The 26,550-nt window shown below is 34.2% G+C and overlaps 1 protein-coding gene and 1 pseudogene across 1 annotated transcript; both read left to right on the forward strand.

The window, feature by feature from the left end:
- The first annotated feature begins 1,077 nt into the window (after window positions 1–1,077).
- LOC126720316 (uncharacterized) lies at window positions 1,078–15,334 on the forward strand (annotated as a pseudogene).
- Window positions 15,335–20,408: 5,074 nt separating this feature from the next.
- Window positions 20,409–25,903, forward strand: LOC126722000 (alcohol-forming fatty acyl-CoA reductase-like). The gene is made up of 10 exons (XM_050425140.1): window positions 20,409–20,561; window positions 20,728–20,831; window positions 21,384–21,586; window positions 21,679–21,779; window positions 21,964–22,156; window positions 23,319–23,480; window positions 23,632–23,713; window positions 23,854–24,120; window positions 25,353–25,480; window positions 25,564–25,903. The coding sequence occupies exons 1-10, from the start codon at window positions 20,483–20,485 to the stop codon at window positions 25,718–25,720; spliced, it is 1,476 nt and encodes a 491-aa protein (XP_050281097.1). The 5' UTR covers window positions 20,409–20,482; the 3' UTR covers window positions 25,721–25,903.
- The last annotated feature ends 647 nt before the right edge of the window (window positions 25,904–26,550 follow it).

The following is a 26,550-nucleotide window of genomic DNA, read 5'->3' on the forward strand; positions in this document are numbered from 1 at the left end:
CAAAAAAGTTAAGACCTTTTCAAAAGGCTAAAAAGGTCTTTCCAATATTATAAAAAAGAAAAGAAAAAGAGAAGAAATTCACGTCGTTTATATTACCAAATACGTATGGGTTAAAGTTATATGAATAAAAGAGATTCAAGATACTATCCAGGGGGAAAAAAAGAAAAAAAAAATCTTATGGTTCAGTTTATTTTTCATGATCTTTTAGTTGTAAAAAAATCTTCGTAAATTGCAATTTTAAAGCTTCACTCAATCAAAATATCAATAATCATAGGCTGACTTGTTAAAAAGTACGAAAACAACACATTACTATATTTACTATATTGATAATCATTCAGCAATCAAAATTTTCCAACCACCTTGATTTAAAAAACGAATACATGCACCTTGATTTAACAATGCAATTTGTAGCGGGCAAAAGTTAAGTGACGTAAAGATGTCCCTACTTTGACTCACACAATTTATTTTTAAGAGGTGGGATATTCAATCAACCACAAATACCTTAAGAAGAAAAAGAGAAAAAATTACAAAGTGTGTCAAACCTGATTCCAAATGTGGACAGACCTTAAGTAAAGAACAGTTTTGAAGTGTTGATAGTGGGGTCCTCGGGTTTAGTCTGAGGAAGAAGTTACAGAAAGTTTCTAAGAAGTTATAGAAAGTCTCCTTCTATGCATATGTACTATTAAGTTTTTGCAATGTTTTATATAAAGTATTGAGTTATGAGTTTTGTCTTTGCGCTTTTGAGTCTTTGACCGGAGTGTGTGGGAGTGGTTGTTGCTACGTGGGTGGGTCAGTACCTTAAATGAAGAGTTGTAAAGAAAATATAAAATAATTTATCAAAATTTCTTGCAAATTCATAAAAATTGTTACAGTTAAAAAAAAAAAAAAAAAAAAAACTAATAAACTATTCTAAGTAATAACAATTAAAGTACATTTACAAGAATAATTAATATGTTATTGTATTAGAAAAAAAAATATGTCAAATGAATTTATAGTGTTTTTTTTTAATAGATTTTGTATAATTTATGTTTCTTATGGACCCCATAAACAAAAATCCTGAAACCGCCACTGGCCAAGATGCATCTAAACTCTACATTTGGAGGGTTAGGATCAGATTTTCCTAATACTTGTCCCATCAAGGCATTGCTAGAAGGTTTTTACACTGAGGTATGAGCTATGTGGATACTGTTCATAAGTCATTTTCTCATTAATGTGGCAGCTAAGTGGTTGCAGTACATTTAATGCGAAGGGGATGGTTTTATCCCTTCTCTTTCCTTACTTTTTTGCTCAGCAGTGAGTAACCCTTTTCATCCTCGGTCTGTGATGTGCATGAAATATATATAATAAAATACTCTCATATTTGCATTTTCGGCCATACTTTTAAGCTATTTTGTGATTGATTATAAGTTATCCTTGCTTTTAGATATCCTTGCTTTGTGCATGGTGTATGAGAACTTGGATACGTGATAAAGAAAATCATCTTATTAATTTTGATTATCCATCCACAATGATAGAAACAGAAGATGATTCAAAAACTCTTAGGGAGTTGTTCTCACCTATTACCACCAATACTCCATCTTGCATAATATTGCCTGCAATCACTGCTACACATTTTGAGTTGAAGTCACAAATAATCCACCTTCTTCCTACTTTTCATGGATTGGATAAAGAAGATCCTTATATGCATGTAAAGGATTTTCTTGAGATTTGTGCTACTTGTAAGTCCTAGAATTTCAGTGATGACTTTATTCACTTACATTTATTCCCTTTTTTGTTGAAGGATAAGGCAAAAGCATGGCTTAATTCTTTATCACCTGGATCTATCACTTCATGGGAACTGTTGGTCACAAAATTCCTCTCTAAATTTTCCCAATGGCCAAGACCAATGTTTTGAGAAGAGAAATTGCAGATTTTTTTCAAGATGAACAAGAGAAATTTTATGAGAGTTGGGAGAGATTTAAGGACTTAATTTTAAAGTGTTCCCACCGTGGTTTTGAAACATGAAGATTCATGCAACATTTTTATAACGGTTTAACTCAGACAAATCATAACATGATTAAGTCCATGAATGGTGGTGGATTTTTGAGTCTAACAGATGATGTGGCATACAAATTTCTAGAGGATTTATCAGAAAGTTCACAACAATGGGATTTTTCCAACCGTAGAGAGAGATCTGCCCCTGCAATTAAGAAAGGAGGATTGTATGAAATCAGTGAAGATTTAGACATGAAAGCAAGGTTAGACAATCTCACTCGTAAGGTTGAAATTTTAGCTTTAGATAGAGGGGTGAATTCCATTAATCAAGTTCAAAGTGAAACATGCTCTATTTGTACGAGTCCTATGCATACTGTTAGGTTCTAAGTACTTAGGAACTAATGTATTAGAACTCTAATTTGTATTGTTGGCAAACCATGATCAAAATAGGTTTTTAGTCTTGTTTTAGAATTCACTGTGTAATTCGATCTGGCTTGATCGATTGAGAATTAGACTTGACCAATCGAAAGTCGGGCATAATGTTTTTTTTTTGCAGAATTTCCAACTCAACCCTAAGCCCATATGACGTGTAGGGTTTTATGTTTTTCCCTAGGTATAAAAGAGAAACCCTAGCCACGTTTTTGAGGTAGCTCTATTTGCTGTGTGTGTGAATCTCTTATGAGATCTGAGATGTGGTTGCCTTCACACATACTTAGGATTATCAAAAAGGAGATTTCATTGAGAGCTTGATGATCATTCAGCTGCTGCAATAAAAGCTTAAAGAAACACAAGCGGGAGTGCTTGTACTTGCTGGAGAATCCAAGAAAGAAGGAGTCCGTGGTCTCGGAGTTGTCATGTGGTCGTGTCAGTAAGTTTTTTATTGGTGGGTAGCAATAAGATGTTAGTGGTCTAAGTTGCTATTGTAAAATTTCGATTCTTTCATAATGGATTCAAGTTTACCTTGAGGATAACTAGGTTAAATCCTTCCCAGGTTTTTACCGATGTGGTTTCCTAGGTCATCATATCTTTGTGTTCTTTATATTCCACACTTTACATTGATATGATTATATGATTGTGTTAATCTAGATCTGAAATTTGGACTAAGTAATCACTTGGCTAATTAACTAGGTTAATCCAATTGTGTTTTAAGGGGTCTAAAAACAAACACATACAACACAAATATGTCCTTCCATAGTTGGTTACCTTGATTTTTTTATACTGAGCAAGCAAATGCACTAAATAATTATGGAAAACCATTCACTAGTCCATTTTCATTGACATACAATCCAAATTGGAGGAACCATCCTAATTTCTCATGGAGGCAAAATCAACCTCCCACAAATGTAGGTGGACAATAAGTACATCAACAAAGTCAATTTCATCCACATACTCAGGCATATCCTCCCATTCCTCAATCAACCCCTTAGTTTGTGGCACCACCAAGACAACAATCATCTTTGGAGGTGTCTCTCAAAACTTTCATGCAATCAACTAGCCAAGCCATTCAAGAGATGAAAAGTTCCACCCATTTGAATACTCAAGCTATTTCAAAGTTGGAAAATCAAGTTGGCCAGTTAGCAACCCAAGTTGGAGAGAGGGAAAAAGGATAGTTTCCTAGTCGACCTATACCTAACCTAAAAGGATAGTATGCCATCGATGGTTCTTCTAGTTCTACTCATGGACAAGAACATGTTCAATCTATTACTACCCTTAGGTCTAGTAAGCAAGTTGATAATCAAGTGAAAATGCCAGAAGTGAAGGATGATGAAAATATTTTGTTAAAGGAAAAAGGAGTTCACAGGATGATCATAGAGAAAAGAAGGGCAACTTAACCTCAATTCCAATTCAGGATCTTAGTTCTGCCCCTCTTGATAAGAAGTTTGTTCCTAAAGCTCAATTTCCTCAAAGTTTAATCAATCCTCAGAAAAGTGCACAATTTGGAGATATTTTAGAGGTTTTTAAGCAAGTGCAAATAAATATTCCATTTCTTGATGCAAATTCAGCAAGTTTCTACTTATGCCAAGTTTCAAAAAGATCTTGTGATAATGAAGAGAAAGACAAATGTCCCTAAAAAGACATTTTTGACAGAGCAAGTTAGTTCAATCATTCAAAATAAATATCCAGTGAAATGTAAGGACCCTAGATCTCCTACAATTTCATGTAAGATTAGGGATCGTTTCATTGAGAGAGCTTTGCTAGATTTGGGGGCAAGTGTGAACTTATTGCCATATTCAGTATACTTATAGCTAGGTTTGGGGGAGTTAAAACCCATAACCATGATACTTCAATTAGCTGATAGGTCTGTGAAAATCTCTAGAGGTATTGTTGAGAATGTGTTGATTAAGCTGGATGCATTCTATTTTCTTGTTGATTTTGTTGTGTTAGACACTGAGCCTGCTCTAAATGCCAACACACAAATCCATGTCATTTTGGGTCACCCTTTCTTAGCCACATCCAATGCTTTGATCAATTGTCGAAGTGGTGTAATGAAGATTTCTTTTGGAAATATGACCGTTGAGCTTAATATCTTCCACATAAGTAAACAAGTGCTAGACAATGAGGATATCTGTGAGGTTGATATGATTGAGAGTCTAGTCCATGATAGTTTCTTACAATCAAGTTATGAGGATCCTCTAGAGGCTTGCTTAAATCTTTTTGGTTGCAATTTTGATATTGAACACTCAATTGAAGAGGTCAATGCATTGTTAGATTTTGTTCCTCTCTTAAGTACTGATAGTTAGCAACCAAAAGTGATCCGTCTTCCACTTTTTTCATCCCCACCCTTATCTACTATGGAACCACCAAAGTTGGATTTGAAACCATTACCTGACACACTTAAGTATGCCTTTTAGGTTCTTCTAAGACCTTACCTGTCATTATAGCTGCGGATATGGATGAGCTTAGGGAATGCCAATTGATAAGTGTACTTCAAGAGCATAAGGAAGCTATAGGTTGGTCAATTGCTGATATCAAAGGTATTAGTCCATCTGTGGTTATGCATAGAATTCATGTGGAAGAGAATGCTAAAACTTCATGTGAACTGTAGAGACATCTAAACCCTATTATGCAAGAGGTAGTGAGAGCTGAAGTATTGAAGCTTTTGGATGTGGGTATTATTTACCCAATTTCTGATAGTAATTAGGGTGAGTCCAGTTCAAGTTGTACCAAAGAAATCTAGCATAACAGTTGTCAAGAATGAGGATGATCAGTTAGTCCCAACTCGTGTGCAAACAGGATGGAGAGTATGCATTGATTACCGTAAGTTGAATGCCATGATAAGAAAAGATCATTTTCCTCTTCCTTTTATAGACCAAATGTTGGAAAGGTTAGCTGGTCATGCTTATTATTGTTTTCTTGATGGATGTTCTAGATTTAATCAAATTCCCATTGCACCAGAAGATCAAGAAAAGACTACCTTCACATGCCCCTTTGGGACATTTGCCTACTATCGCATGCCATTTGGTTTATGTAATGCTCCTAGTACATTTCAGAGGTGCATGGTGCATGATTAGTATTTTTCCTGATATGGTGGGACAATTTTTGGAGGTATTTATGGATTACTTTTTAGTATTTGGGTCCATTTTTGAAGAATGATTGCACCACCTATCCTTAGTGTTAGTGCGGTGTAAGAAGAAAAATCTTGTTCTTAATTGGGAGAAATCTCATTTTATGGCGAGAAAGTGAATTGTTCTTGGGCATGTAATATCAAAAAGTTGTATTAAGGTTGGTAAGGCTAAAATTGATTTTGTAAAGTTTTGATTTACAACTATGTTTTATGTTGGCTTTATTCCATAACAAAAAGTGTTGTATTCGCTTTAATTTTGTTCCTTGTATTTTGTGGGATTTTATTGTATTGGGTTTAGTATTAAGTTGGTGAATAATCGAGCATGTATTGGATGAACAAGTGGATTTCGCGAGTGTCTCACGAAAAGCCTACCCGCGAAAGAGTCACATGAGAAGCATATGCTGGAAGCTGAAGAGTCATGCTAGGTTTTCAGTTTTACAAGTGTCTCGCGAGAAGGGCTAACCTGTGAGATACCTGCAAAACTCTCTGCTTGGAGGATTTTTAAGTGTGAATTTGTTAGGTTCTAAAGACTTAGGTATTTATGTATTTAGAACTCTAATGTGTATTGTTGGCAAACCATGATCAAAACAATGTGTTTAGAAATGTTTTAGTCTTGCTCAAAGTTGTACGTTTTATGTAAAGTTGGAATCAAGCTAATGCAGAAAGCATTATGCATTTCGGCCTGGCTCGATTGATCAAAGCTTAGGCTCGATTGATCGAAGCTCGGGTAGAATGTTTTTTTTTTTTTTTTTTTTTTTTTTTTTTTTGCAGATTTCCAACTCAGCCCTAGTTATTTAAAACGTTTTAGGGTTTTCTAATTTGTCCTAAGTATAAAAGGCAAACCCTAGCCACATTTTAGTGTTGCTCATATTACGGTTTGTGTAAATCTCTTGTGAGATCTGGAGGAGCTTTTTTTTACACAAACTTAGGGTTTTCAAGGAGGAGATATTATCTATATCTTGATGATCAACTCAGTTGCTGCCGTTGAAGTTTAAAGAAAACACAAGTGGGTGTGCTTGTATTTGGTGGTGAATCGAAGAAAGAAGGAGTCCGTGGATTCGGATCTTGCACGTGGTCGTGTCAGTAAGTTCTACTAGTTGGTAGTAATAAGAAGTCGAGTGTGGGGGCTTGTAAGTCTTATTGTATGAACTTCGATTCTTTCAAGATAGTGGATTCAAGTTTACCTTGAGGATAGCTAGGTCAAATCCTCCCCAAGTTTTTACCGGTTTGGTTTCCTGGGTGATCATATCTTGTGTTATTTATTTTTCCGCTGCTTTGCATGATATGATCTTTGTGATTGTGATAACCTAGATTTGTTAAATTGGACTAAGTAACAACTTGGCTAATTACCTAGGTTAAATCAATTGTGTTTAAGGGGTCTAAAAACCATCAAGTGGTATCAGAGCGGGTTGCTCTTTTGTTGTTGATCTTTTGATCACTGAGCTAATCTTTGACCCCTGTTGTCATGGAACATGGACACTCTCTAGTTATTTCTCCTCACTTTGATGGGAATAATTATACTTATTGTAAAGTAAGGATGAAATCATTCCTGAATTCGATTGATGAGAGAGTCTGGAACTTCATTGAATACGGATGGGAGAAGCCCACTACTCCTGTTAGTGAGTGGGAAACTTCTCAAAAAGAAGCAGTTGCGTTCAATAGCAAGGTTATGAATGCTATCTTTAACGCTGTTTCTATGGAGGAATTTAAGAGAATCTCTAATGTTGAGGTTGCTCATACTGCTTGGAATATCCCCCAGACTGTGCATGAAGGCACAAAGGCTGCCAAAATCAATAAATTGCAGCAATTGACTTCTAAATTTGAAAGCATTAGGATGTCTGATGATGAATCTTTTGATGAATTTTATGTTAAATTGAATGATATTGTTAATTATACTTTTAACTTGGGTGAAATCTATGATTAACCTAAAATTGTTGGGAAGATTTTTAGATCTTTAACTGAAGACTTTAGACCCAAGGTGATTGTCATTACTGAAAGTAAGTATGTGGACTTCATCCCTGTTGATGAACTTGTAGGATCTCTTCGATCTTATGAGTTGGATCTACCTAAAACTACCAAATCCAAATCAATGGCTCTTAAGTCAGTTGATGATGTTGAAGGTGGTGGATTTGATGATGAGCTCTCTGCTACAGAGATTGCTTATCTTGCCAAGAACTTTAGAAACTTTCTCAGGAATAGTAACAGAAAGGCAAGAGGCACGAATACTGCTTAACCTAAAAACTTTAGGAAGCATGATCCCACTAAGGTTAACAATAATGATAAACCTAGAGAAAAAGTAGGTCAAACTTCTAATAATTCTTTGGGTTTTCAGTGTTTTGGATGTCAAGGGTATGGACACATGAAATCTGAATGTCCCACCTATTTGAAGTCTAAGGGTAAGGCTATGGCTGTAACCCTTAGTGATGGTGAAGTTTCTGATAATGAGTCTGATTGTGATAAGGATGGAAACTTCATTACTTTCACCACTATTGTTGTAGACAATAAGAGCATATCTGTTGAAGAGAACCCTTCTGATGGGGAACTCTCTAAAGATGCAGATCTTCAGGAGGCCTATAATAAACTTTGTAAAGTTGCTGAAAAGGATGCTATGAATGTTGAACTTGGCCTGAAGAAAATTGAATCTCTTGAGCTTGATAAGAAGAATTTGCTTGTAAAACTGTTTGATGCTAATGAACTTTTGAGTAATGTGAAAACTAAGAATATGCTTTTGCTCGATAAAGTCAAATCTTTAGAACTTGATTTATCTGTTGCTAGATTTACTAGTTCTAAACTTGATCAAATGTTAAGTGTTCAAAAGTCTCATTCTGACAAATCTGGTTTAGGTTATGTTGAAAGCATCTCTGTGTTTGCTCCCTATTCCACAAACTTTGTCCCTTCATCTTCTTCTGAACCTTCTATGAGTGAGATTGTGAGTGAGACTGTCAAACCCCCTGTGAGTGTGGTTGTCAAACCCATAGAAGTTTCATCATCTAGGAAGATTAGGGTTGATCTGAGAGAGTCTAAGTCTAAGAAGCCTACCCTATCTAAGGACAAGACACATGATAAGCCTGCATGGGTTTGTCACTTTTGTGGAAAGTCTGGACACATACGTCCAAACTGTTACAAATTGCAACCTGCAAAGAGAGCAAACAAACCAAAAGTACCTATGCCTCAAGCACAAGATCCTATGGTACTTATTGGTGAATTGATAAAGGCTTTAAACCTTTATTCCAATCCTGGAGTTGGTAATCATTCCCATGTGAATAAGAACTCCAATGCTCATGGTGTATCTAAAAGGTTTTGGATGCAAAAGACTCGAACTAACTGAGTCTTTCTGGCATGATCTTTGTACTTCATTGCTCTACCCTTTGTGACCATGGTTCTTTGGTTTTGATTTTTTTGTTTTGTTTTCTAGGATTTGCATTGCATAACATTCATGCATTTCATTCTAGTTTTTTTTTTTTTTTTTTTTTTTTTTTTTTTTTTTTAAATAATAATAAAAAAAAGGGAAGAAAAAGGAAGCAAATTGTGTTTTGTACTATTCTTCTTGGTTTTTGAGAACAAGGTTGGTCAATTTATTTTCACATAACATGTCTTTTGTACCTTGTTTAGCTTTGATGAGCTTAATTATTGCACTTTACTAGTTGAAACTTTGTAGTGCATGTTGTGTAGGAAAGATATTTATGGTTTTTGATTACTTTATCTTAATCTTGAAGTCACATGTTTTTGATTGTCAGACTTGAACTTTTAGAGAAATGCATAAATAACCATCCCACCACTGTTCACTAGCCAATTATGAACACCTTAGTGCATATCATAAGATTTTGTGCTTGAGAAAGTGTAGCACATGCACAAAAAGAACATAAGGTGAAGCCTCAGTTTAAAATTGCTTAATACTTAAAATTGGTGTGTAGTATTAGGCTTAATGCCAAATAACATAACTTAAAATTGGTGTGTATATTATGAGGCCAAAATTCAAGAAACTTACATGATTGCAAGCTTATGATCTAGGAGATGTGGGAGTTATATGATGCAACTCTTTAGGTGATAGTCTCTTTTAAATTCTTTGTGATGAATTTTGTAGACTTTGTGATTGATTGCTATTCACATATCACCTCACATGTATCTCAAGTTTTTGCTAGTTGCACACACTACACAAGTTACTCTTTGCTAAACATTGTACATGTTATTGTGTGTGTTTATGGTATGACCAACCAAGTTTTGCAAATATTTTGAATTTTGTGTAAAATCAATTTGATGCTTGAAAATTTATAGAGAATGAAAGAAATTTTGTTTTTGGGAATTTTGGGTTTAAATTCTTGTTTTTGAAAATCACATCATCACATACTCATGCATTTTGTTCTTAAATTTCAATGCTTTGAGCTGTTTCTGAATCTTTTTCAAAAACTGTGGTTTTCCTCAAAATTTAGTGAGCCTCTGCCCATTTCGATCGATCCATTCTAATTTTTGATCGATCGAAATCTTTTAATTTTGTTTTGTTAAAGTCTCTGTCTGTTTCGATCGATCGAGGCTGTTTTTCGATCGATCGAAACTCGTAAATCAAGTTTTTTTTAAAAAAAACTCAGATTGGACTTTTTCAAAGTTACTTTTTCAAACTTTCCTCTCTCTCTCTCTCTCTCTCTCTCTCCGATTTGCAAGGCTCCACTGAAGATTTTTTGTCGTTTTCGACCAAATGTTTTGCAGGGTTTTTGTCTCCCAAGGCTGGTAAGACCCTTTTACCCTTCCTTTTGCATTTATTTTCTTGTTTTCATACATAAACTCATGCATTTTAAGGAAATTTTTGGAACTTTTCTCTATTGGGATTTTTGTTGAATCAATCATCTTTTTCTGAAATTGATCATTGGGTTTTGCTTCTATATTGTTATATTTATGATATATGTTGGTTGATTTGATCAATTTGGGGTTTTGTGAAAAATTGAAAATTCTAGGGTTTGTAATTAATCTGAATTGGGGTTTTTGTTCAAATTGGGTTAAATTGATGAAATTGGCTTGTTGATTTGATGTAATTGGTCATTATTTTTTGAAATCTATCTTGTATGATGATCAATTCGTCAATATCTTTCAAATTGATCAAGTGGTTTTTCAAAATTTTGGGGTTTTAGTGTTAAAAACTCTATGCTCAAGCCAGTTTTGTGGATTTGAACTTATTTGAACTTAATTGTACTGCATTAGGACATGATCATGCCATTTAAAGTGTTCATGCATCATATGGATTTTGTTCTATTTTTTATGTGCTAACTTACAGTCTGCCTTTGGTATTTTTTTGTGTTTTGTTCTTTTGCTTTGTGTTTTGGTCCTTATCCTAGCACCATGCCTAGAAAAACTAGAGCCCATAGGACCCCTTCCACTTCCTCTGAGTCTCCCTCTAGGAGTGAGGTGTTTAAGAATGATAAAAGCCGAGAAGCCTTTGAGACTTTGAATAGTAAGCATAAGATTTGGGCTGAGCATGCTGTGGTTTTAGATAAGCTTGATCCGGCCATTAGGGCCAACTTTGAGTCTAGAGGTTGGTTGCCTCTCTTAGAGATAGATCATCCACCCCCGACCGCCCTGATTAGAGAGTTCTTCTCGAACCTCTCTTGCCACGTCTATGATTCTAACACCCTTGTTAGGAGTTGGATATGAGGTGTTGAGTTCACCATTACCCCTCGGGTAGTGGCTGAAGCTCTTGGGGTTCCGGTTGTTCGGGAGCCTGACTATCCCTATGATGAGTCGCCTTCCTTAGATGTTGTCATGTCATACATCACTGGGTTATCTATCCAGTGGGGTTCTGATCCTCAGATCACGTCCGCTGAGCTTACCGAGACTGCCTATCTTTTCTTTAGGATAGCATGTCATTCGTTGTGGCCTATTTCTTATTTCCATACCATCCCTCTAAAGCGATGTGTGTTTTGTATGCATTCGTTTTTTGTGCATTGATCAGTTTCCCTCATCTGTTCCTTCGTTCTTTGACCGAGGTTCATAGGAGTTCTGCTGTAGGACATGCGCTTATTCATCCTATTTTCATTCATAGAATTTTTCTGTTTTTGGGTCTAGATGGTTTCTCGTCTGGTGAGCCTGTTCATGTCGTTGCTCCCATAGGTGCCACCTTTCTTAGACAGAGGGCTCCTCACATTAGAGCTGCTCATTCGCGTCCTCGAGGTGCGTCATCTTGTGCTGTTCCCCCTCTTAGATACATTGTAGAGTTTTGTTTTTCAAGGGGAGAGTATTTTGTTGGTTGGAGCTTATGGAGTTTAGATTGTATCTAGGTACTTCACATTGTATTTTTATCTTTTTAGCTCTTGCCATGTTTTTGATAGGATATTCATGTTAGGGGGAGTATTATTTTTTTTTTGTTACCTTATATGTTTCTTGTTTCAAACTGTTTATTGATTTATATTTATGAGTTATTCATTGATATATGTCTTTATTGTGTATTGTTTGAAATCAAGAATTTAATTTGTTTACTTGTATTTTTTCCACACATGCGGTTATGCATTTTGTTTAAGTATTTCAGGAAATATACAGGTCGATTCAATTGAGTTGCTGTTTACACTTGTAACTAATGAATAGTAGTTAGGATTGAATTTGTTTTATAAGCATTATTTGTGTAACGGGCTTTTATTTTGTAAACTTTGAGCTTCTAGTTGTGTTTTGTCACGGATTACCAAAGGGGGAGTTTGTTAGGTTCTAAAAACTTAGGTATTTATGTATTTAGAACTCTAATGTGTATTGTTGACAAATCATGATCAAAATAATGTTTTTAGAAGTGTTTTAGTCTTGCTCAAAGTTGTACGTTTTATGTAAAGTTGGAATGAGCTAATGCAGAAAGCATTATGCATTTCGGCCTGGCTCGATTGATCGAAGCTTAGGCTCGATCAATTGAAGCTCGGGCAGAATGTTTTTTTCTGCAAATTTCCAACTCAGCCCTAGTTATTTAAAACGTTTTAGGGTTTTCTAATTTGTCCTAGGTATAAAAGGCAAACCCTAACCACATTTTAGTGTTGCTCATATTGCGGTTTGTATAAATCTCTTGTGAGATCTAGATGAGCTTTCCTTTACACAAACTTAGGGTTTTTAAGGAGGAGATATTATCTACACCTTGATGATCAACTCGGTTGCTGCCATTGAAGCTTAAAGAAAACATAAACGGGTGTGCTTGTATTTGGTGGTGAATCCAAGAAAGAAGGAGTCCGTGGATTCGAAGCTTACACATGGTCGTATCAGTAAGTTCTACTGGTTGGTAGCAATAAGAAGTCGAGCGTGGGGGCTTGTAAGTCTTATTGTATGAACTTCGATTCTTTCAAGATAGTGGATTCAAGTTTACCTTGAGGATAGCTAGGTCAAATTCTCCCCAAGTTTTTACCGGTTTGGTTTCCTAAGTGATCATATCTTGTGTTATTTATTTTTCCGCTGTTTTGTATGATATGATCTTTGTGATTGTGATAACCTAGATTTGTTAAATTGGACTAAGTAACAACTTGGCTAATTACCTAGGTTAAATCAATTGAGTTTAAGGGGTCTAAAAACTATCAGAATTTCTTACCCTTCACCCATACTATAAATACCCTCATTACCCACAAAAGTATGCGAGACCATTTAGAGAGAAAAGCCCTAGATAGGTTTTCTACAACACACACCCATCTTTTAGAGAGAGAGCTACTTATCCTTAGTGGGAAATCATTCTAGTCTCTTCTCCTTCCCTCTCCCATTATCATGCCTTGAGAGGAGATTTGTACCCAAATACAACCCACACCCAATCTAAGTGTAAAGAGTGTTTTGGAGCTTGGGAAGCTTTGGGGATTTGCCAACAGAAGCTGGTGCGGCTTGGCGGATGTAATTAGGAGTATTGTGGGATCTGGAAAGCTAGAGAAGACATGACTCCAAGAAGTCCGTTGGTAGCATGAGCTTGGAAGGCTTAAGTACATTGGGTAGACTAGGCTTGGAAGGTCTTTTATTATTCATGTACTCCAACTTTATTCTTTAGTGGATCAATTTCAACTTTAGAGGGTTACAGAGATGTTTTTCGTCGAGTTCTTCGGTTTTCACTTCGATAAAACATCTTGGTATTATCTTGTATTTGCATCTCTCTTCTCTTACTCTTGTGCTTTACTTTTATTGTTTATTGTTCATGTTTATGTACTAGAGTATTTATCGGTTGTTTGCACACGTTTACTCTTATTCCGCACTTAGTTTAAGTTAGAGTAAAAGCAATCAAGCCATAATTTTTAATTTGGGGTCTAACTAAGCTCTTGTGTATTCACACAAATCCGAGCTTTCAGATTTGATTTCTAACCTTCCACCTCCAAGATTCATTAAGGAAATTAGATCATTTTTAGGTGATGCAGGATTCTATCGAAGGTTCATCAAGGATTTTAGTAAAATCTCAAGGCCCTTATGCAACTTACTTGCCAAATATGCCCCATTTGTGTTTGATGATGAATGTCTCCATGCATTTAAGAGACTAAAAACTGAGTTGACTTCTGCACCTATCATTCAACCACATGATTGGAAAGTGTCTTTTGAGATTATGTGTGATGCCTCTAATTATGCAATTGGTGCTATTTTAGGATAGCGGGTTTGTAAGGTTCCCCATGTGATTTATTATGCTAGTAAGACTTTAAATGATGCTCAAATGAACTACTCTACAACAGAAAAGGAGTAGCTAGCAATAGTTTTTGCCTTAGAGATAAATTTAGGTCCTATTTGTTGGGGTCTAAGGTCTTAATTTATTCGGATCATGCTACACTAAAGTATCTTTTCTCCAAAAAAGATGCTAAAGCTTGACTTATCCAATGGATTTTATTGCTATAAGAATTTGATCTTGAGATTCGGGACAAGAAGGGATCCAAAAATGTAGTAGCTGACCACTTGTCTGATTAATTGTTGAGCACGCTGATGATAGTTTAATTCTTGAATCTTTCCCTGATGAGCAGTTGCTGCATGTGTCCCAGAGACCTTGGTATGCTGATATTGCAAACTATCTTGTCACTAATCAAATGCTTTCACATTGGACTAAACAAGATAGGTCTAAATTTCTGGCTGAGGTTAAGTATTTCTTTTGGGATGATCCATATTTTTTTAAGTATTGTTCTGATCAAATAATTAGGAAATGCATATCTGAGAGTGACCAACAAAATGTTATATCCTTTTGTCATGATCATGCTTATGGAGGGCAATTTAGTTTGAGAAAGACTGTTGCCAAGATTTTGCAATGTGGATTTTATTGGCCTTCCATTTTTCATGTTTCCCATGCATATTGTTCTGCCTGTGAGAGATGCCAAAATTTGGGGAGTATTGGAAAAAGAAATATGATGCCATTGAACCCTATTTTGATTGTTGAGGTATTTGATGTTTGGGGTATTAATTTCATGGGTCATTTTCCTAATTCTTTTGGTAGCTTATACATCCTTGTTGCTGTTGATTATGTTTCTAAGTGGGTTGAGGCCATTGCATGTAGAACTAATGATCACAAAGTTGTAGTCAAGTTTTTGAGAGAGAATGTGTTTGCACGGTTTGGTACACCACGTGCCATTATTAGTGATGGAGGAAAGCACTTTTGCAATAGAGTTTTTAAGCAACTAATAAAGAAATATGGCATCACTCATAAAGGTTGCAACACCTTATCACCCACAGACAAGTGGTTAAGTAGAGATATCTAATAGGGAAATCAAGAGAATATTGGAGAAAACAGTTAACCCTACTAAAAAAGATTAGTCTTTAAGAATCAATGATGCATTGTGGGCATACCGTACAACATTTAAGACTCTCATTGGAATGTCAAATTATGTATGGTAAGGCTTGTCACCTCCCTATTGAGTTAGAGCATAGAGCTTATTGGGCTATTAAGCGGTTAAATTTTGATCTTGACAAAGAAGGTGCTGAAAGGAAACTCCAAATCAATGAGTTGGAGGAGCTTTGCAATGATGCATACAATTGTGCCAAATCATATAAGGATTGAATGAAAATGGTTCACAATAAAAACATCTTGAGAAAATCATTTGAACCTGGTTAGGACGTTCTTCTTTATAATTCTCGTTTGCATCTTTTCCTAAGTAAGTTATGATCTCGATGGACAGGTCCATTCATAGTTCGCATTGTTTATCCCCATGGTGCTATTGAGATTGAGAATCCTAAAAATAGTGATATGTTTAAAGTTAATGGCCAACGTTTGAAACCATTTTTAGAATTTGAGCCTCTAGAAGTTGAAGAAACCCTCTAGGATGATCCTGTTTATCAGGATTGATCCTAGTTGTGTTTATCAAGTTTGCATTTTTTTTCCTTTCCTTTTCTCTTGTTTATTTCTACTTCTAGATTAGACTTTGTGTTTATTTTCTTGTTTATTTTTATTTTCTTTTGTTCTAGCGGATATTTGACAGAAATTAAAATTTATAACAATCAACTTAATCAAGGTACGTCTCCTCCTTCTCCTTACCTTACTTGTTTCTACTTGGTTCCCATGTTACATATTAATATTTTGCTCTCTTTTCATTCAAGAAATATATTTGAGGGTATCATTTTTAACATTGAGGACAATGTTTGGTTTAGGTTTGAGGGGATGTACATAGATTTCTATCTTTCTATTGTCTTTTGTTTAGTACCCAAATATATATATATATATATATATATTTATATCTTTTGCCTAGCTTGAGGTTTATGTTTTGAGTTCGTTATACTACTCTTGCTTAAAGAATTTCATTGCTTTCATGCTCAATTCATTGCACATGCACGTAGCCACTCAAACACAACTTGTTGTTCGAGGATAACAGTGATTAGAAAATCTTGAAGATAACAATTTGGAGATTGTAACCTTTGTGAGTTTTGAGCCAATCATTATTTTTGGAGGGTTATTTATTTATTTTCTAATCTTAAAGTTCATTTGGAAGTGCGTAACATATTTCCCTTGTTATAGTCTCATTGTTCTTTCTTTTGGCCAAGAAAAAAAAATGATAGGCCAAGAATGTATTAACCCCTTGTGATATATTAATTGATTAATTAGCCAAGTTTATTAATTAATCAAATTAACATACAAAGCACGTGATTGCACAAATAAATCACCAATTAACTAAAGTATGCAGTAGAAAATAAATTGACATGGTGATTTGTTTACAAATGGGGAAAACCTACACGACAAAAATCCCACCGGGTGATTTTAAGGTCAGCACTCTCGAGAATCCACTATTATCAAAACAAGCGGTTGCAAGTAAAAGAATTCCAGTACCCTATACCAACCTACAGTTGAACGCTAACCTTAATGCCCAATTGGATTTGTTCTGTAGTGACAATCTCTCCTTTCAATGCACGTCTCCCAGTACGTGACTAACCAATAGATGCACGGATCTCAGTAAGCGACTTAATCACCAACTAGAGAAGGATGTTGGCTGCAAAATTCTTCTGTTCATCACATGATGAGGATCATGAAGTTGCTTAGTTACAAAACCCTAAGGTGTACAAACATAGCAACTTCTTCAAGAGAAAGAAGAACTAGGGCAAACTAGGTTTCTAGTTACACTTTTCATGAACAAAACTTTGCTTCACACTTGTGCAACTGTGCGTAACCTTTAACGGCCCTTAAAATAATCTTATATATGTTTAGGGTTGTGAGAAAAGAAAGCCCAAACATATACTCACAGATTGGATGAAAAACAGCTCTGAAAAACCAAGTTTCATAAACCTCGATAAATAGCCATCTATTAAGCTAGTTGTCGAGCCATGGGCTTTAACAGCTTTTAAACCTCGATAGATACTAGCTATCGAGCTTTGAAATCTAGCACTTCATTACTTGATTCTTGGACAGACTTGCATGGTTTTAACACTTGAACTTGAAACCTTGTTTCTTGAAGTATTAAACACATCCTAGATCTACCAAATTACAAGTAAAGTGCGTTTTGTCAAAGGATTAGCCAATTACATAAAATGTTGACATATGTTCCTAACATTGAACCACATATGTCCTAACAAAAAATATTTAATTTTATGCCACACTTGAATCTTTCAAAGTCATTGATGTTGAATGAACTATACTAGTCTCTGAGAGATGAGATTAGACCATTTTTGTCTACTTTGTGTCGTATATGTGTTTTTCTTTTTTGACACATTATCGCTAGTCACCTTATTGAGTCTTTTAATTAGCCTTTCTTTCTTAAATCCCTTAACATAGTGTTTCAAGATGGAATTTGATTAGTTTGTTTCTATGTGGTGGTTGTGTGAGAATTTAAAGAAGGAAGGAAAAAAAAAAACAAAAAAAAAAAACAAAGGAAAAAAAAATGGAAAATTGTCAAAAATGAGAAAATAAAATGGGTTCTCATCAAATTTTGAGACATGCAAAAGGAAGGAATATTGCTTTGAAGAAGAAGAGTCCGAAAAAGGATGTGAAATGGAAATTCCAAAAAATAGTTGATGTTAGGACATATGTGGAACATGTTATGAACATATGTCATATAGAATTGGCTAATCCTGTGATAAAATGCACTTTACTTGTAATTGAGTAGATCTAAGATGTGTTTAATACTTCAAGAAACAAGAGTTCGAGTTCAAGTCCAAGTATTGAAGTTATGCAAATCTGTCCAAGAATCAAGTGAAGAAGTGTTGCACATTAAAGCTCAACAAATGTATTTATCGATATTTAATATTTGAAGCTCGATAGATAGCTCGACAGCTGTATCTATTGAGGATTATGAAATTCAGATTTCCAGATCTGTTTTTCACACATATCCAAGCTATTTGTGTAGGATTTCTTTTCTCACAACCCTAGACATATATAAGGATTATTTTAAGGGTCATCCAAGTTGATGCAACTTGATGCAAAGTGATTATTCACTCAAATTGTTACCAGAGACAATTTGCCATAATTCATCTTTCTCTTGAAGAAGCTACTGCGTTTGTACGCCAAGAGTTTTGTAACCAAAGAGCTTCTTGATCTTCATCGTGTTGATAAACTGAAGAACTTTGTAGTCAACATCTTTCTCAAGTTGGTGTGTTAGTCACGTATTGGGATCCGTGCATTGATTGGTTAGGCACGTACTGAGAGCCGTGCATTGAAAGGAGAGATTGTCCCTACATTACAAGTCCAATTGTGTATTGGGGTAAGGGTTCAATTGTAGGTTAGTATAAGGTACTGGGATTCCTTTACTTGTAACCGCTTGTTTTGATAATAGTGGATTCTTAGGAGTGGTGACTTTAAATTCACCTGGTGGGATTTTGCCTCAGTAGTTTTCCCCATTCGTAAACAAATCACCCCTGTCAACTTAATTTTCGCTACATTTAGTTATTTAGTGATTTGTTTGTGCTACCACACGTATTGCATGTTAATTTGACTTAATTAATTCATTTGGCTAATTAATTGGTTAATTTACCTAAATGGTCAATACATTCTTGGCCTATTAAGTGGTATAAGAGCAAACACACTCTGATTAGAATTAATTTTTGCTGTATGATCCATTGATCCCTGTTGTCAAACAGTATGTACAAAGTAAACCTATAATTATCAAGGTTGTTCAACTCGAACCTGACCGTACGGTCCGACTGGGTTAACCGAGAACTATTCATCAAGAGGGTTCTTTAAACTCCAAGAACCGGCCTTTGCAAGAAATTCAATGAACCGTGCCAATCGCGATTGAACCTTCCGAGTTTCAAAACTGTAAACGGTTCTTATAGATCAGATCGTTAAAGGTTTTTTTCTAAAAAAATTTTGGTACTTACAAGCTTACCACCATGTTGAAGGTTGAAACCTCAACCGCCGTGAGACGCTATCAGACTTGAGATCGCACCCCCATCTTCTTGTTCTTCTTCTCTGTCTTGCTCGCACTCGTTTTGCTTTCTCCCTCTGTGTTTTTTATGATATTGTTTCTACATTTTCGACGCTAAATTCTTCTTTTTTTTTTTTTTTTTTTGGTAAATGGAGTCTCCTTTTTCTGCTGCTTCAACTTAGCCACTAATATTTGCTTTATTGTCAACCACTAATGCTTTACTGTCAAGCACTTTTAACTTTTGTGTTTAACTCATTTTTAAATAGGCGGGCATCCTAGCTAGATTTTTTGAATTGTATTTTAATGGTGTATGTCTTGTCCACGGGCTTGAGCTAGTTGATCAGCCTATTGTAGCCCATTGACCATCTTATACTTATTTTACTTTCTCTTTTAATAAAATGATTCTACCTGTTTCAGTCCCAAAAAAAAAAGGCGGGCATCCTATAGGATTCCTTTTTAAAAAAAAAAAAAAAATTCATAAATGGTTGACTATTCAAATGGGCTTGGGCATAAAACTTTTTTTGATTGGATTATCAAATAGGCTTGGCCATGAATGGGTAGACCAATTTCTACCTTAACCATTTTATGGGTCTCATAAAATTAAAAATAAAAATTATTGGGTACTCAAATGAGATTTGTCATGACTTAAGAGCTCCAACAAAAATGTTAAGTGTATATACGTATAAAATTATTTATCCTTATTTTAGTTAAAATTTCTATTTATACTAATTTAATATATTTATTTATATTTAAATAATTATTAAATTAATTATGATGTCATCACGGTTCGATCTTGATTCAACCTCGGTTCGACTTTAAAAACTTTGAACCTCTCCCTTTTACGGTTCAATGAAAGATTTGAAAACCTTGATAATTATAAAGGAGCTAACAAACAACTACGAACTACCAATTTTTATTATAATTATTAAGAACGTTGAGAACTCGGTACAGCCATGTAAATTAGGTACCGAGATAATGTAGATTTGATGGTTTGTAGTCCAACTCGCCGACTATACTTCAATGCAATCAATCAATTCTCAAAAAAGTAAAGAAACATGAGAGGAAGGTGCCAAAACAAACTATATATATATATAAAGAAAAGAAAGGTGTGACTCTCAAACCCGCCTTAGAAATCAAATCACCTATTTTTTGCTTGAGATCATCATCATTTACTCTTTCGTCTCTAATTTCTTCTCTCATGGAGTTGGAACGTATACTTCCATTTTTTGAGAACAAGACTATTTTAGTCACTGGTGCCACAGGCTTCCTAGCAAAAGGTTCTCTCTTTCTCCCTGAAAAATTCCACTTGGCTCCACTAATTTATAGTATATACTATATAGCACCACCTCCCTGTATTTCTTGTTAACGATTTTGTGCCTGCATGTATTAAAGGATGTTGGTGTTAATGATAAGTGATAACTTTGATTGTATAAATTGACACAGTTTTTGTGGAGAAAATACTCAGGGCCCAACCAAATGTGAAAAAACTCTATCTTCTTTTGAGAACTTCAGACAACAAGTCTGCTACACAACGTTTTCGGAATGAGGTACCCATTTGGTTCTTTTTAATTTTATAAGCAATAAAATGAATGCGCAGAACTATTGGTTTTTAGTTTTTACATGTAAAACACATGATTTCCTTTAGACTAAACTATAAGTTAAACTTTTAAGTTTAGGAAAATTTTTATTTTGTTCTCTAATGTTTAAAAACTAAAATGAGAACTAAATCAAAACTTTTAAACATCAAGGATAAAATAAAAAATGACCCTAAATTTAATTGGTTAATTTATTTTTTAATCTTTCTTTTAATTCGAGAATTATTTAATTTCCTAGGATTTAATTACATTATAATATTATACACACTAAATAGGTTCAAATACTTTTTTTTTTTTAAAGTATTTATTACACACAAATATTTTACATAGTTTTACACACACCCAAAAAACAACTAAAATCATGACTTAAAGGCATAATTTCAGCTAATTTTTAGACTATATAAAATAGTTTGTGCACAAAGTTTAACCATTTTTTTTAATGTACTTTTGTACTATTCTAAGAGCCTTGCGTTTAATCAATCATATCTATTCGTTTATTTGTAGATACTAGGAAAGGACCTATTTATGGTACTAAGAAACAGCTTGGGTGCAAATCTAGAATCATTTATCTCTAAAAGGGTTACTCCTATCTCTGGTGACGTTTGTGACGAGAATTTAGGAATCAAAGATTGTACATTGAGAGAAGAGATGTGGAAAGAAATAGACATCGTCTTAAATTCTGCTGCTACAACGAACTTTGATGAAAGGTAACAATGAACAATGTGTGAGCAATCAAAAGAGTCATACAATAAAATATAAATCTTCTTTACTTTTTCTATTCCTTTCTTTCCTCTTTTAGATATGATGTTGCATTGGGCATCAACACATATGGAGCTTTGCATGTTTTGAGCTTTGCGCAGAATTGTGTTAAATTGAAGGTGCTTCTCCATGTATCAACCGGTCAGTGTAGACTTGAACTCTGCCCTTATACACTAATTAGCTATTTTGAACGTCAAGTAATGATTGCTAGTGCAAAAAGAATTATCTTCTTTTTTTTTGTCATCTGCAATGCAAAATTATCCGTCATTGGAATATATAGTAAAACATGAGCTCTCATCAATGAACTATTGTTGTTGTTTCATAGCTTATGTGTGCGTCGAGAAGGGAGGGAACATACTAGAGAGCCCATTTTACATGGGAGACACGCTAAAAGGAACCTCAAAATTAGATATCAATGCCGAAAAAGAACTTGTGAAGGAATACCTGGATAGACTACAAGCACAAGGCGCCACGAATGAAGCAATTATATCCACCATGAAGGATTTTGGCATTGAAAGGTTTTTCAGAATCTAACATAATATGACCTGATCAGCACTGTCTTTTTCTTGAATCTAACAAAGTTATGTTTCCTGACTATAATATTAAAAGTTACGTTTATCATGAAGGAAACTTTTAGGTCTCATAGGTGTACGTAGTCTGGTCTTTGGGTGATGTAAAGAAGAATTTACAAAACATTAGGAGTCTGTTTGGAATCCATTTATTTTGTTGAAACTGAAAACTTTTTACTGAAAGTACTGTAAATAAAAGTAAAAGTTAACTGAAATAGTATAGTGAGACCCATGAATAGTACCAAAAAGTGCAGTGGGACCTATAAATAGTAGCAAAAATAATCTGAATAGTAAAATAAGCTGACTTTTTAATTTTTGCCAAACACACACTAGTCCATCAAGCTTTGAAATGTTGAAGGAATTTACTAACCATTAGAATCCAGTTAATCCATCAGGTTTTGTCATTGATTAGGGCAAAAAAACCTAGCTATAGGAGATGTTTTTAATGCCTTTGTAGAGATAATTAATTAGAAAGATGGTAGAAATTAAATAAAGAGATATTAATTGTGGACCTAGATAAAAACTAATAAGACGTTGGTCACTTCAACATTTAGTAAAAATGTTATAAAATAGTTTATGACTGTAATATTGCTCGATAAAAATAATGCTAGAGATACAAACTATTTTACAAAAAATTTTACAAACTGCTGATGTGGTGAGTGATTATTGATAAATGAAAAAGTGATATTAATTGTGAACCTAGATGAAAACCAATAAGAGATTGGCCACATCAACATGCTGTAAAAATGTTGTAAAATAGTTTGTGGTTATAACATTACTTGGTAAGAATAATGCGAGAGATACAAATTATTTTATAAAATATTTTACAAACTACTGATACGGTGAGTGATTATTGATAAATGAAAAAACAATATTCATTGTAGCCTTAGATGAAAACCAATAAGAGGTAGACTACATCAACATTTTGTAAAAATGTTGTAAAATAGTTTGTGATTATAACATTACTCTAAGCATAGAATAATATTAAAGGTACTGTATTTAAGTTTTACCTTTACTCAAATTTTGTAAATAATAATGAAGCCATTCTCTAGCAAATTAATTATTTGATCCCTCTTTTTAATTATATTTCTTTCTTTTTATTAACTGCTAGGGCAAAACTATACGGATGGTCAAACACCTACACATATACCAAGGCAATGGGAGAAATGCTTTTAGGAAAATTTAATCAAAATCTTCCCCTAGTCATCATACGACCCACCATGGTAACCAGTACTTACAAAGAACCATTTTCAGGTTGGATTGAAGGCACAAGGTAATCATAGTTTGTCATGAAATTATAGAAGCTCAGAATTTTGGGTAATCGAGGTTCAAGAAAATAACATTAACTTGATTTTTTTTTTTTCTTGTCTTTTTTCTTTTCGTGAGTGATTCATGTTTTGTTACACTTAATTTTCTTGTTACAGAACCATTGATGGAGTAATTTCTGCCTACGCTAAAGGAAAATTGGAATGCTTTACAGCCCATCCTAAGTCAATCTTAGATATAGTGAGTTAAACTCATTCTTCATTCTTTATGCAAGCACATGTAGACACACATCTATTGCTCTTGCTTCAATGGTTGTGTTTGTACATATTTACTCTTATCAATAGGTATATATTCAGTATGAAAATTTGAAAATCATGCAGATACCAGCAGACATGGTGGTAAATTCTATGATTGTGGCCATGGTGGCTCATGCAAATAAGTCTTCTCAGATCATCTTCCATGTTGGTTCTTCGTTGAGAAATCCAATGAAATTATATACTCTTAAAGAATTCCTCTTCCGGTACTTCACTAGAAATCCGTGGATTGGTAAAAATGGGAAATCAATCAAAGTCGGGAAGGGGACAGTGTTTAGCAGTATGACTCGATTTCATGCATATATGGCTATTCGATATAAACTGCCGTTGAAGGTTTGTTTTTTACTTAGTAACCAAGATTATATACATGAAAAATAAAAGTGTAAGGCATTTTAATTTGGTTCCCATATTTAGTAATAGTTTCTCATTTTTAAATTCATGGGAGAAAAAAGTGTAAAACACTAAGAAAGATGCCTATATTTTTATAGGCACAGAAATGAATTCTTTCCACTCTGCTTGGAAATTTGAAAGGAGATGAGAGGATGGGAGAAGATAAGAGAGACAGGTGGTGGAGCGGAGGGGAGTGAAAAGGGGGAGTAGATATTTTTCCCTTTACTTGGATGTTTTAAAAATTAAAAGAGAGGAGAGGAGATTCAATGTTGTTGATCCTCTAATCATGTTGTAGAGTTGGAAGGAAAGGAAAGGAAAATGCATAAAGAAATTAGTAATTATATCATTCATTTATTTAACTATATACTTAAGGAAATATTAAGGACAAAATAGGAAGTATATAAAATTAATTAAACTTGAATCCCTTCCCCTTCAAATTCTCACAAATTTAAGGGATTAAACAAGGGTTTGAGAACCCCTCCAAATCCTCTCAAATCATTTCTCCATTCCCCAATAGTCACCTCTTGTCTCTCCCAATCCAAACTTAGTGTACATCTTTATCACTTGTTTCTAGATTTAATAGAAAAATTGAGAACATTCTACTGTGCAAAATATCATTTTTGATTAATGGGCTCACCATGGTAACTTGGAATGTCAAGGAAAATATGTGTTGTGTGTGCAAGCACGCATATATATATATATATGTATGTATGTATGTATGTAAATATAATGTTTAATTTTCACAAGAGAAATGTGGTCAAGCCTTGTTTCTTGTATATATAAAATTGAAGTTGTTTGGCATTTGGTTGATCTTGTAATATAGCTTTAGATGTCTCACAATTTTACACATTATTCTATTCTATATTTTTAATCAAATTTAAATTCTATTCTAAATTTGAACCCTCAATTAAAAATATTCTATATTGTATTTTCTTTAAAAATTAAAATATATAATTTTATATATAAATACAATCATAATAAATGTCTAATAGAATGATATATAGTTCCGTTTCCAATAAATAAATAACACGTATTTAACCCAGACCCTACCATTAAAATACACAATAAAATATCGAATAAATAAATAACACCAATCTCTCTCTCTCTCTCTCTCTCTTACATATTCTCTATGCTATAATATCATTATTTCTATTTTCTGACTTTATTCTTTAAAGGTATTATGGTTAGCAAATGAAGTGCTTTGCCAGTACTATCGGGACATGTATATTGATCGTATGAGGAAGGTCAAAGTAGGTATGCGATTGGTTGAACTCTACAAAACATATGTATTCTTTACAGGAAGGTGAGTATTATTTATTTTAATGCTTAATTTTTCAGTCGTCTTATCAATGTATCAACAGATAATAGCTTTTTAATTCAATACAGATTTGATGATTCCAACACTGAAAAGCTACGAGTGGCAGCAAGAGAGAGTGATGCCGATGTGCATTTGTTTGACTTTGATCCAAAATGTATTGACTGGGAAGACTACATTATGAACACTCATATTCCTGGCCTGATAAAGTACTCAATGAAGCCATAACTTGAGGGATTATATGCCTTTATTTCTCAAAATGGTGTGTTTTGGAATTTTCTTCCTCAATAAGGGAGCATTGGTTGCTGCCATTCTGTTTAGAAACAAACTTGAAGTGGATTATTAGTTCAGAGGTTTACTTACATTGTACTCATCAGCGTATATTACATATTCAAGATCATTTAGTGTTTATGATTCAAATTATGCAAGAAATAAATGAATAGATGTGAGAAGCTGAATAAATGTAAGTTATAAATGAATTAAGTGTGAAAAGGAAGTTAAATGGCTGTATGTGGAGTATATGTATCTCATGCATTTGCCTATTTGTAATTGGGAGGGAAAAATTGCCTTCCTCTCTCTCTACTATGTTTATAATTGCCAATGTTTGAGGACGTGAATATGTGTAAACCCACCCACTTATAGGGCCGGCTGAATGATGGAGCAAGAAATGCGGTCGCCTAAGGCTCCAAATAAAAAAAAAAAGACTCCAAAATTTTAACCAATAGGGTTAAATTTATAATAAATAAATAAAACAATATTTTTTTTACCAGATAAAAACATGTACGTTTTTAGACTCCTTAAAACACAAGTTGATTAACCTAGTTATTTAACCAAGTGATTACTTAGATAAATTATTCAAGTCTAGGTTAACACAAGTAAATCATATCAAGTAAATAATGCAGAAAATAAAGAACACAATGATATGATAACCTAGGAAAACAAAACTAGTAAAAAACCTGGGGAGGATTTAACCTAGCTATCCTCAAGGTAAAACAGATTCACTATGAAAGAATTGAAGTTTTACAATGATGACTTACACCACTAACATCCTATTGCTA

This window comes from Quercus robur, chromosome 1 (assembly GCF_932294415.1).
Source record: "Quercus robur chromosome 1, dhQueRobu3.1, whole genome shotgun sequence".
Lineage (NCBI taxonomy): Eukaryota > Viridiplantae > Streptophyta > Magnoliopsida > Fagales > Fagaceae > Quercus > Quercus robur.